The sequence below is a fragment of the Perkinsus marinus genome, assembly GCF_000006405.1.
Source record: "Perkinsus marinus ATCC 50983 genomic scaffold scf_1104296975926, whole genome shotgun sequence".
NCBI classification, from domain to species: Eukaryota; Perkinsozoa; order Perkinsida; family Perkinsidae; genus Perkinsus; species Perkinsus marinus.
In genome coordinates this window covers 124505-137428 of record NW_003200605.1, presented here as the reverse complement: position 1 = coordinate 137428, position 12924 = coordinate 124505, and the positions used below count along the sequence as shown (strand labels likewise).

General features: G+C 43.2%; 2 protein-coding genes across 2 annotated transcripts in view; one reads left to right on the top strand and one right to left on the bottom strand.

Annotated features, from left to right (window-relative positions):
* Positions 1 to 2736: 2736 nt before the first annotated feature.
* On the bottom strand, positions 2737 to 5252 carry Pmar_PMAR004464 (conserved hypothetical protein; the record flags this gene model as incomplete). Its single annotated transcript, XM_002764963.1, has 6 exons — positions 5121 to 5252; positions 4182 to 4336; positions 3616 to 3765; positions 3252 to 3326; positions 2892 to 2980; positions 2737 to 2837 (listed from the first exon to the last, which is right to left on the bottom strand). Exons 1-6 carry the CDS (start codon positions 5229 to 5231, stop codon positions 2737 to 2739), a joined length of 681 nt encoding a protein of 226 aa, XP_002765009.1. The 5' UTR covers positions 5232 to 5252.
* A 687-nt stretch (positions 5253 to 5939) lies between these two features.
* The window catches only part of Pmar_PMAR004463 (tetratricopeptide repeat protein, tpr, putative), a gene marked incomplete at both ends in the record, with an annotated part of 8033 nt that continues 1048 nt past the window's right edge, over positions 5940 to 12924 (top strand). Inside the window, 18 exons of the mRNA XM_002764962.1 lie at positions 5940 to 6172; positions 6548 to 6698; positions 6720 to 6842; positions 7687 to 7745; positions 8274 to 8399; positions 8456 to 8539; positions 8585 to 8675; positions 9199 to 9321; positions 9622 to 9711; positions 10066 to 10157; positions 10316 to 10432; positions 10507 to 10593; positions 10719 to 10844; positions 11368 to 11499; positions 11583 to 11729; positions 11833 to 11909; positions 11951 to 12094; positions 12145 to 12269. Of these exons, the coding sequence (XP_002765008.1) occupies positions 5940 to 6172; positions 6548 to 6698; positions 6720 to 6842; positions 7687 to 7745; positions 8274 to 8399; positions 8456 to 8539; positions 8585 to 8675; positions 9199 to 9321; positions 9622 to 9711; positions 10066 to 10157; positions 10316 to 10432; positions 10507 to 10593; positions 10719 to 10844; positions 11368 to 11499; positions 11583 to 11729; positions 11833 to 11909; positions 11951 to 12094; positions 12145 to 12269 (2127 nt within the window). The remainder of the gene's footprint in view (positions 6173 to 6547; positions 6699 to 6719; positions 6843 to 7686; positions 7746 to 8273; positions 8400 to 8455; positions 8540 to 8584; positions 8676 to 9198; positions 9322 to 9621; positions 9712 to 10065; positions 10158 to 10315; positions 10433 to 10506; positions 10594 to 10718; positions 10845 to 11367; positions 11500 to 11582; positions 11730 to 11832; positions 11910 to 11950; positions 12095 to 12144; positions 12270 to 12924) is intronic.

Below are 12924 nucleotides of genomic sequence, written 5' to 3'. Positions count from 1 at the left end.
ATGCATCGCGCTGAGTAGGTATTCCACGCGGGAATTACTACATCATGACAGTGTTGTAATATATGTTCGCTTTCCTCAGCTGAGTTCAGTAGTTTCCTCACTTACTACAGTAGTTTGCACATGATTCCGGGTAGAAATACTCAAAAACCAACAAGAATTCCCCAAAATTTCCTCAGAATTTTCATATCGGCACCAACACATGTTGGTGAGCATGCGAATATTTTTCCACACTGCATCATGACGTTCAATTAACGCTTGGATGATCGCCTTGCCCAAGCTAATCTAGCACTCTTTGTGAACTCTAACTGTCCCCCCTCTACATGAACGGTCTCAGTCGTCATTGACCTTGCTCCATGAATGGCCCTCCATTGAACATTTCACATGTCGTAATATCACGAGCAAATATTTGTTACTCCGAGATCCAATCAGAATTTTCAATGAAGGAAAATTCCTCGTATGAACTCAACATATGAAAGTAAGTACACGACACTGTAGTGCGATCCAAGGGTTATTGAGTCTGGCGTGGTATCATATTCCCACGCACAACTACTAAATAGCAATTTCCCAGCAACACACAAGAGTCCTGGCAACATTTCATATGTCGTAATATTACGAGCAAATATATGTTATTCCGAGTTCCAAACAAGATTTTCAACAAAGCAAAATTCCTCTTATGAACTCGACTCATTGAAGTAATAAAACGACACTGTAGTGCGATCCAAGAGCTTTTGAGTCTGGTATGGTATCATATTCCCTCGCACAACTACGAAATAAAAATTTCCCAGCATCACACAAGAGTCCTGGCAACATTTCACATGTCGTAATATTACGAGCAAATATATGTTATTCCGAGTTCCAATCAGAATTTTCAATGAAGGAAAATTCCTCTTATGAACTCAACACATTAAAGTAAGTACACGACACTGTAGTGCGATCCAAGGATTATTGAGTCTGGTATGGTATCATATTTCCACGCACAACTACGAAATAACAGTTTCCCAGCATCACACAAGAGTCCTGGCAACATTTCACATGTCGTAGTATTAAGAGCAAATATATGTTATTCCGAGTTCCAATCAGAATTTTCAATGAAGGAAAATTCCTCTTATGAACTCAACACATTAAAGTAAGTACACGACACTGTAGTGCGATCCAAGGGCCACTGGGTCTGGTATGGTATCATATTCCCTCGCACAACTACGAAATAACAATTTCCCAGCATCACACAAGAGTCCTGGCAACATTTCACATGTCGTAGTATTAAGAGCAAATATATGTTATTCCGAGTTCCAATCAGAATTTTCAATGAAGGAAAATTCCTCTTATGAACTCAACACATTAAAGTAAGTACACGACACTGTAGTGCGATCCAAGGGTTATTGAGTCTGGTATGGTATCATATTCCCTCGAACAACTACTAAATAGCAATTTCCCAGCAACACACAAGAGTCCTGGCAACATTTCATATGTCGTAATATTACGAGCAAATATATGTTATTCCGAGTTCCAATCAGAATTTTCAACGAAGGAAAATTCTCCCTATGAACTCGATACAAAAAGGTAAGTACACGACACTGTAGTACGATCCAAGGGTTATTGAGTCTGGCGTGGTATTATATTCCCACGCACAACTACTAAATAGCAGCTTCCCAGCATCACGCGAGAGTATCTTGAACATTTCACATGTCGCAATATCACGAGCAAATATATGCTATTCCGAGTTCCATTCAAGCTTTTCATCGAAGGGAAATTCCTCTTATGAACTCAACATGTGAAAGTAAGTACACGACACTATAGTGCGATCCAAGGGTTATTGAGTCTGGCGTGGTATCATCTTCCCACGCAAAACTACTAAATAGCAATTTCCCAGCAACACACAAGAGTCCAGGCAACATTTCACATGTCGTAATATCACGAGCAAAAGTGGCGTTATTCCGAGTTCCAATCAGAATTTTCAACGAAGGAAAATTCGTCTTATGAACTCAACACATTAAAGTAAGTACACGACACTGTAGTGCGATCCAAGGGCCACTGGGTCTGGTGTGGTATCATATTCCCTCGCACAACTACTAAATAGCACTTTCCCAGCATCACACAAGAGTCTTGTGAACATTTCACGTGCCGTAATATAACGCGACGTGAACGATAGTATAGTACACTCGGCAAATTGGTAGCCTAAGAAGCGGTCGTCGCAAGTGAGCTTTCCACGACTCTAGCACAGTCGTCGGTATCTTAGCCGGACGACGCAGGTTCGAATCGCGCCCATACCTTTTTAGGTGCGCATGCGTGCGGACTTAATACCACTCTTCTCTCAACACAGCCAATATTCAACCAATAGGCAATGGTGCACCGTTATACAACTGAGTTCCTCTGAAGAACTTTCCTTCGTTGAAAATTCTACTTGGAACTCGGTCCGACCCCACCTCCTCATCATACGGTCGGCCGACCATCCCACCCGCATTGCGCAATCGACTGCTTGTTGGAATCTGGAACACCCACACTCCGGCGTTCTCGATTGATTACGACGATGAACGGTCGTTCGTCCCTCCCAAAAGTGCGTACGAAAACCATATCATATTCGTCATTATTGAATTATATAGGGAATTTCCAGGCAAGAAGCTTTCAATTTCGCCACTGATACCATCTGACACTTTCCTCCACTTGCTCTCTTGCAATTCCTCAACGCACACCAATCATCCACTGACTAACACCACTCCCCATCAACTTTGCAAAACTTCAGTTATTTTTATCATCGTCTTTTTCGTCAACTTTCCGACGTTTTCTAGCTGCCGCCAATCGCTGCTTCATCGCTTCTCGACGGCCCATCGCTCGGGGAACTAAAATGGGTAAATTAGTCCGGAGTCGTGAGAAATTACCACATGCCCGTTTACATTCTTCATCTCTCTTCAATCGTGCTTGTGCAGCTTCTGCCTCAGCGTGGAATGCATCAGCCGCATCCCTATCCTCTGGATTGTACGTCCTAAAAATACACCACATGATTCAATCTCTCTCCCACAAGGGACTCAAAGTCGGCAACTACCGGGGTAAAACCTCCCAACACACGCATAATTTCCCCAAATCTCGACCATCATCATTCAGAATAATACTATGCCAAATTTTGCTCATCCTTGAGACGTTCACCAACGACCAATATAACTCAAGAATAGTGATTACATCTGGAGGCATTCCCATTCTAACCTCTCCCGAATTCACCCATGATCAGCCAAAACTACTCCCTAGCCCGATAATACCTCTCAAATACTTGCCGTACTCCGCCATCCATCCCCTTCACCTCACAGTCCTCCTCTTTCGATGACGATGTAGATCTGAGGAAATACACCTACGCCTCATTACAGTTCCATCCCCAATGCCCTGAGACCACCCAATGTTAGGAAGGACTCTGAGACTAATTTGAGCAATAATGACGTAAATCAATGATTAACATACAACCATCCACAAGAGACGAGTACAGTTCTTTCATCAATCACATAAGTGCGAAGATGCGCCCACAGTAGCACCTTCTCTAATCTCCACATATTCATGCGATATTAGATTCACTCATCACGCTACATCGATTACGGCTGATGACCACCAAAGTTGCCCCCCCGACAGTACCTCTCCGCCTCCTCATCCTGCCATATCTCCATCTGCTTCACTTTATTGCCGAAATTAACCAGTCTACCGCCACCAACAGCATCATCATCACCACCTTCTGCGGCTGACCGCATCAACTGCTCATACAAGCTCGCCTTCTCCTCGAGCTTCCTGAACAGTGGATTCATATCGACCATACATCTCAGAAACGGGAAAAGTCAACTCCAGAATGATAAATCGTAAAATATTCCTTATTCTTCTCCGGAATTTTTCTAGAATTTTTTCTTAAACATGCACATCATTTACACCACCCATATCCGATCGTATAACCATTGAAATAATAATGATGACCAATATTCACAGACCCCCATCCTAGTTTTAGAATCTGTGTTGGTCTCCCTCACTTACTATGAGATGTTGCATATGGTAGAAACGTACAGGAAACAACAAAAAAACGCAGATTTTTCCTCATTATTTCTTCACTATGTAGTCGGCCATGCGCATATTTCCCATATACTACTGCGAAAAACTCCGCATGAATTTGCGTGGTAGGACCTTGCACACTGTATGTCCCTTCGTGCTACTACTTCCTCACAGCATCTTCACTCCGATCTCCATCATCATTATTATCACTTCTATGAGGTCGGGCTAATCTACTCTCCTTTTTCAAGGGCCGTACTCTACCACTCTCATGTTTCCTCTTGCGTTCAGTCGCATCCGACTCTCCATCGTCGATCATAGCCTGAAACGTATCCAAGGTTCACGCGTGTAAGATTCAGATCATGCCCAACATGTCCTTTCGGGAGACAATATAGCCTATAGAAAATCATCACCATTCAAATAACAACTTCGATGGTCCTAACTATGCAAGTAGCAGTGAGGCAGTGTTGGAATATATGTTTGCTTTCCTCAACTGAGTCCAAGAATTTCTTCACTGTGCATGTACAGAAACCAATAAGAATTTCCTCAATTTTCCTCAGAATTTCCGCAAATGTCACCTACACATTTAGTTGACCATGTGCATATTTTCCCAAACCGCAATGAGGAGTTTATTCATTCTTACAAGATGGCCTCAATGGAATGTGCAATTGTCTGTAGCTTGCAACGAACCCAACGCATTTCCCAGTGAGAGATAAATCACTAGGAAGATCTTGGCAAGCACTTTCCAATGGTATGTTTTTGAATTTCAGATTTTACATTTTCTTCATGGGCGCTCTGTATATCGCTCGTCAACCCCTACTACCCCGAAATAGACATCTAATTCACCTCAACCTACAGTCGTTGGAGACCCAATATTGTAGTAGAAATCAAATACACATATCTCGATCAAGATAGAGCTGATAGTATTCAAAACGATGCCAGGCATGTAACACTACTAGAACTAAAGTGACAGGAAGTAAATAAAATAAGTATGTAAATAGTGTAAATAGTATTAGGTGTAAAAATCATCATAACACTACTAGTAAGGATGTCCCTCACCAAAAAGGAGTCTCCTATACGCTACCCCCCCTCCCTTCCAATGCTACCTTGAGTACGTTGATATCATGTTTAGCAGATCCCCCATAGGCTTTCGAGAGATCAACTCTCTCGGCCTTCTTGGGGATCAACGATGATTCCGTTAACCAACCGAGAGACATACGGCAAAAGTTCCAACTTCTGATGAGGAGGAGGAGGAAGTATTTTTCGAGGGAAACAGAATCATACACGGTAGACTATACGAGTCACAAGTGAAACGTTCATCATCACAACAAATGAACAGAGCCCGGAGGATTTAACTTTGACACATTTCCTCACCGCATAATTTTACAGATTATGGGCGCGCGCGCGAGAGAAAAACGGGGCGAGCGCGAAACTAAAATTAGTTCCGCTCATATGCAGAAGAAAAACAAGACTTTGTCGGCAATTTTGAGGTCTGTCTCATCCGGTTTAGTAAAGGTAGTTCCCCGAGGCACCTCGAAATTAATCTCTTTTCCTCGGATATCACAGTTTATTGAAACACCTGTGGAATTACAGCGAGGCAAAGGTGTGATTCGTTCCTATTTGAATTTACTATATGGCCTCCTCACCTCGTGGGCTCTCACTTGCGTGGTGTACTAGGGCGTATCTCGGAAATCTCTGTGATGATAATGAACAACTTGTCGCTATCACATTCTCGGGAGGCTGTTATCGTCACATGTTCATAGAATGTTTACATCAGTAGCAGCAGTAGTAGTAGTAGTAGTACTCCTCTGGTAGGATCCTTGTGATCTACTTAGGATCTACTTGTCAGTTCTTACTTACTTCTTAGGATCTTTAGTACTACATTGTGAATCCACCCCACTCTACGTGCGTGCAGTTTCCGGTAAATGCTTGCTAACACCACCACCTCGTTCGTCTCTCGTTTCTTCACCACGACCGCCGCCGCTTCCAAGGCCGCTTCTGCTGCTCTCCCCTTTGCCAACCTCGCCAAGGCGGAGGCCGCTCTCAAGAAGCACGAGGAGAAGCTGAAGAAGGCACAACACGACCTCTTGTTGAAGTATGCATCTTTGGAGAATCATAGAAGGGAGAGGGAAAAGCTGATTAGGGATGCTGAGAAAAAGTAAGTCTTGAGGGGAGCTCATACTCCACTTTAGTGAACTTCATAGTGGAGTAGTGCAAGTAGGCGACTTTATCTACAGAAATTGCTGAACTGATGTTGTTAGTGATAGGAATATAATTTTGGTGAACTTATTCTGTATGAATTTGCGTATGAAATTGGTAAACCTCAGTAGTGCTCTTTCGGAGAAGGATAGCTTCTCGGTGCGATACAGGTTCCTTACATTTCTAGTTGTGAACTTACTTGGTGTTTTCACGCGATATTTTCGATGGACGTGTATGCTATCTGTGATCGCAAGATGTTTGCTGCGAGGCTCTACAGTGTTGTTCGAACGTCCCCCTTCTTTCCCCGTGAGTGACCATATGGAATTCCCCTCAGGCACGTGAGGGTATTCGCATCGAGTTTAGTGGATGTCGCTGATAAGATGAACGAGGCGGGCCAACTCGCCGATCAGTTATCGAGTAAAGCTGAGGCTTCGGAAAAGCTGAAGAGCGTTGCTGAAGGAGTTTCCATTGCGAGGGACTTCCTCGTGAGAAGTGTATTGCTGCAGAAATACCAAATAGAGTCGTTTTCTGTGGACAAGGGGGAGAAGTTTGATGTCGCGCGCCATGAAATTAGTCCTGAAAGTGCGATAAAGGAAGTGAAGAAAGGGGAGGAGGCGATAGTTGACGGAGTAGTGAGAAACGGGTGGAAGATGGAGAGTGATGTGCTGAGGAAGGCTCGAGTGAATTTGATAGAAAAAAAGTAAAACTGGCGTCATTGTGGGGGAGTGCGTTTCGGTACTTTTATTAAACATTGGATGTTGTGTTGGTCATGATGGGGACAGTTCATACCATAATTTCCAGAACTCGTTGGCTTGGCTTGGATTGCTTTCACCAAGGTGTTCCTGTCGAGGTATTAGAGTTTCATCCGTTTTACGTGAAGTGGTGTAAAACTCGGTGAAAAAGGCGATATTCGCGGTGATATCAGTAGTCGTGGAGTATATTTTTCACTAGTGTTTTTCATATCACTAGGGTGGTGAAACTCCAATGAAAATTAACAAAAATCAAATTTGGTATTGATTTCTCGATGAGGTTGTGTTTTTTTCATGAAGACGTATTCGAAATTTTCCCTCCAATTTGATTCGATGAATTTTAGAGATTTTACTTTCGCATGACATGTCGAAACCGACGAGTATCCTCCAGTACGTGCCTGGCTCGATGAAAGCAAGGAAAGCATATAAAAAGGCGTTGGAGCTGTGTAGGGCTGCCACGCCGTTACTGAAGGGGTAGTGAGGATGGGGGAATTTAGAGGAGCTCTTTGGGGTTATTGTGAATGAGGAAATCGCTTCGTGTTGGGGAACTTTTTGTCGGAAAATATATGGTTTTTGCAGCGAGAAATTTTCCCCGTTTTACAAAGCTAAGGAGGGGAGGTTGTGGAGCTGTTCATCGCTCTCATTTTAAGTGTCACCGGAAATATTCCGTGTGCGATGAATCTTGCTAAGCGTATGGAGAGTTGTTGTTGATCTCTTTTATGAGAGTAAGGATTGCCTCGAGGAACTGTTCTACCTGTTGGGCTCCCGAGAGGCTGTTAGTGGGTATGGCTAGGTGGATGGTACAGTATGCTTTTGAGGTGATACATGACTGGTAGATGCGTCAATAACGTTTTTATATATATACAATGGAGTTTCACCCGTTTAACGTGAAGTGATGTGAGTTTCCATGCAAATTTTTTACGGTGTGTGTTCGTTTTCGCGACCGATAACTTCATTGTTTTCCTTGAAGTGAATGGTGAAATATGTTTTTTACTGGTGTTTTGTTCATATCAAGGGTGAGACTCCAATGATTTTACAGTGTTATGGTATAAGTGTGCATGAAGTGGGAGTAATCGAGTAGAGTAGTGGGAATGCTTATGTCATGAGAAGAGGACAGTTGCCGTTGAGGGATAGCTGTTCTTGCTTTTATGGAGGTCTCTCCTGGTTGGTGTATTCATGGGATCATATTTGGTTGCAACAGTAGTGTGAGGGAATTTTGTGGCGCGTGACGGAGCGGATTAAAGGGATAGTTTGGGTGGCCATCATTCCATGTGGTGTGTTGAGACGGGAGTTTTACGGTTTTTTAATCAGATCGGTCGCGTCAGAACGAGAGCATGGTATTGCCTTGCTCACGGAAGCCATCAAGTTGGCACCGGATAAAGCGATACTTTATGCACTTCGAGCGAAGGCTCTCGCTCACAATGATATGCTACAACGGTAAGGATAGATATTTTTTGTCACTGCGCCACGAAATTATCATCATCACTCCCCAGGGCGCTCTTGGATTTCTCTATGGCGATTCGGTTGGAGCCGGCAGTGGCTAAGCATTACGGATCTAGGGGGGATTGTTTTTCAAGGTGGGAATTTTTGTTTGGAAAATTCTGGAAATTGTTTTTTGGTAGGCTTGAGAGATGGACTGATGCGTTGGGGGATTATACGGAGGCGATGCGACATGATAAGGATAGCGGACGATATGTGTTCGACAGGGCAAGGGTAGTGATGGTGTAATCGAAGGGCAGTTACGTTTGGTGCGGTATGGAGAGTTGAATTTGATGGTTTTCTATTTGATGGAATTGAAATATTTCATTGTTCATAATTAGTCGGGTTTGACGACAGCATTTGCAGGGTTGCTGTTGTTGGCTTCGCGATGGCGATTTGTAAAGCAGCCACATCCAATGAAGCCTTCGGAGGGCAAAACGTCTGATGAAGCAACCTCTCGTAGAAGATGAAGGCTGTGCGTTATAATCATACATTGGTTTCATCCATGATATCGTAGCTATAGATGTTATTATTTTAGTTGTAAATACATCAAAGTTGAGATCCTCTTTGGATTTATCGGAGATTCACAACCGGTTTTACGTGAAGTGGCGTAAGTATTGGTGAAAAACGCGATATTCGCGGTGATATGCCGTTGTCGTGAAATATGTTTTTCACTAATGTTTTTCATATCACTAGGGTGAAACGTCATTATAGAAATAAAAATCGATTAATATATTCATACGTTTCCTATGTTCAGGTGTATTTTGAAATCGGCGATTACATCTCGGCAGCTCGTGACTTCACCACGGCCTTGTCGAGGGAATGCAGTAGTCCATTTAAGGCATATCTCTGTAGAGGAATCAGTCGGCGTCATAATAAGGTGAGGGGGATGGCATCTTGGTAATCTTGCAAATCTTGGATTTCCTCAACGCGTGTGATGGTGAGTCGTTATTCCGCAAATGAGGAAACGTTAGTTTTTTGATGGAATTTCTAGTTGGGCGCTGCGTCACATTTCGTTGGTATATTGGAGTTTCACGACCCGTTTTACGTGAAGTGGCGTAGTACTGTGTGAAAAAGGCGATATTCGTGGTGATACGCAGTGGTTTGCGAAATCTCTTTTCACTAGTGTTTTTCATATCACTAGGGTGAGACTCCATTGAAAAGTGTTTAAAAATTATAGGATGTTAATGGAAGTGTGGAAGATTTGAAGAAAGCGGTGGAGCTGAACGAAGCTGACACGGATGCACATGACCATCTGGGATTGTCTTTGGTATGCGGGAGGGGGATGTGGGGAAGGTGTGGTATGGGTTGTTAATTATTAATCGGTAAAGAATGATGAATAACGAAGAGTTGTGGAGAATATGCTGTGGATTTATTCAGCGTGTTTTTACTTATGTCTTTAATTTGTCGATGTATGGTTGTTTTAAAAGGTGTATCTATGCTGTTGTGAATGTGCCGGGGTAGGTGTGGTATGGGTTCTTATGCATTTATCGATAATTAATGAGGAGCTGTAGAGAAGATTGTGTATTATGCCTTTAGTTCGTTAAATCATGGTTGTTCACAGGGTGCGTTTATTCTGTTGTGAACGTGTTGAGGGAGGTGTGGTATGGTGATGGTTATTCAGTTCCTTGCGCGGGACTACAACGAGGCATTAGCAGCTTTCACTAAGGCGGTCAGTGGCTGTTCTACACTTGAGGAAGGCATGAGGAATGCTAGGTGGGTGCAGCTTGGTGATGTGGCGAAGTTATGGTATGAAATATCTGCGTGTATGGCGTTGGATCCTTCCGCAGAAACGACTAGGAATTATTTCGAGCTGTGGTGTGATTGAATTATGTCACGCGCCACGAAATTATCGAAAGGGTTCTTCCTACGAGGTACTTGAATCACAGAGGGCTGGTACGGCATCATCTGGGAGAGTACGAGAAGGCGATTGAGGACTTCATCATGAGTTTGGAACTCAACCCACACGATCACAACACGTGCTTTAACAGGTAGCGCGTGTCACTGCGCCACGAAATTGCTAGGATCGTGAAGTGGTAGAGGGATGGTATGAGTTTCTGATCAGGGGGAATACTTACTGTTGTTTGGGTGAGTACGATAAGGCTTTGGCCGACTATGCTACTGCGATGGAGATTGACCCGAAGAATGCCGAGTAGGCTAGTGTGGCGGGAATTCAGAATTAAATAAACGAATAGCAATAGAAAAATATAAGTGTGATTTATACTAGGGATGATACAACAATGATGTGCTGGTACCCAGAGGGTTTGTTTTTGGTAGATATAGTCATTACGAAGGTTTGGTTTATCAGAAGTTAGGGAGGATGAGTGAGGCGATTGAGTGTTTCCAACGAGCTCTGGAGAAAGATCAAACGTATTTGGCAGCGATGTTGCATCTCGGGATAATGTAAGTGGTGAGGAAGTTTTACGGGAAAATTTTTTTGTGATTGCAAGATTTTTTCTGTATCCATTTCGTGGTTTGCGAATTTGAATTCACGGAGTCTGGCCATGGACTGTTTCGATGGTGAATACTTATTGGGAAGGGCGTTGCGATATGCGTTTGGTTTTCTCACTAAATATAGTGGGAATGATAAAGTTATGTACGAGTTCGGGTAGATGTGTACAGAAAGCGCCAAGAATTTTCGAATTGCCATCAACAGACGTAGTTGACGATGTGCATATTTTCCCAGAAATCAACCACATGTGTTGATGACAATATGAAAAACTAGGTATTAAAAACTTGGAGAAACTCTTATTGTTTTTTGAACATTTTCATTCTAATTCGTATATGAACTTATATGAAAAATGCGAAGACTTCGTAACTCCACTGAGGATAGCGAACATATATTCCTCCAACACTGATCGGAAGTTTCATGCAAAGGGGCATACCTTGGTGACGGTAGTTGTTCATGATGTTGATTTGTTATTAGGTATCGTGAATGTGGTAAAACAGAAGATGCGTTTCGTTGTTTTATGGACGATCGTTTTGAAAGAATTAACGATAATAAACTGCTGGCCCAGGTTCATCAGGCGAGAGGGTTAATTTGTGAGGAAATGAAAAGGTGAATCTTCGGTTGATCATCATCATTACCGCACTCGGAAGATTTCTCAGCAGGCTGAGAGAAGCACTTGGGCATTTTGATAGAGCGATCGAATTGTTGGAATTGGTTCGGGAGGAGACTCCTGAGTCGAAGTGTGCACTGGAGGAGGCGTTGAGGGAGAATCTTTTCCATCGAGGGATGGTAAGGTCCGAGTTGGGAGACTATGAGAAGGCTCTGGAAGATCTCAGCGAGTAGGAGTTGCTGATGGTGTGGTATGATGGTGCACGCATGCTTGTCAATGGATGTCAGTTCGTTGAAACTGTCGCCGGTTGACCCAGCTGCGGTATATAATAGACGAGGAATGTGTTGGAAGTATCTCGGAAACCTTCCAGAAGCAATATCAGACCTATCAGCAGCCGTTGAGAAATCGGGTAAGTGAGAGCAAGATTGCAAGATTCCCACGTCTCTTCAGGCGGCAAGGTGTTGGAGTATCTTAGTAATCGAGCTCAGTGTTTTCTAGAGTATGGGCTGTACGGCCGAGCTGATGATGATTTATGTAAGGCGATAGCGATGGGAGATTGTGATGGTGATGGCAACTATCTCTATTATCGTCGAGGTGAGAATAATTACCGCGCGCCACGAAATTATAGTGGTATGGTTTGTTAGGAGTCGCACGTTTCGTACAACTACGGTATGAGGAAGCTATTAAGGATCTAGAGAGGGCGGTCGAGTCTGATCGGCCTCCTGAAGAGTGTATGGCTGATTTGTATTATCATCTTGGAGTGTGCGAGGTAAGGAAGAGTGCTGAGACTTGCATCGTTTGTGAGAGATTGTTATAGTACTAGAATGAGGTATGTGTCAGTACAATGCCGATCTAATCGGCACTGACTATTTGTCCACGTGATGACGCGTGATGTACTCAGAATTAACGTCGTTAATTGGAGTTTGTACGTTTTTGGGAAGATCAGCTACAGTACGCGCCATTTCGTGTGGCAGCTCCACCATCTCAACTGCTGTTCATATCAATCTGAAATTTGGTATAGCGGCTCTTCGAACATGATTGTATTGTTCGAATATGCCATGGACTTGCATTGCGCATATTTTATCTCATTGAAAATTTGGCAAAATTCATGAAAAACTGTCAGTGAAAAGTTGAAAAATTTGTATTTTTCCCCCAGAAAAGTAGGTAAACTATCAGAATTCCGATAATTTACCATTTTGATAATATACCAATGCATCTTACCCGGAATTTCCGGTAAAATGTTAAATTGACTCGGGAATGCCGTAGTAGTGTTGTCGAAGGGGCAATACCATCGCTAACCGTATGATCTGCAATTGGAGTGGTATGCGGTCTCGAACTTGTATGGTTTGAGCTTGTCAGGCGAATATTGGTAGTCGTCCCCAGCGAGCAGTGTATGCCTTTACAAAAGCAATAGAGCATCTGCT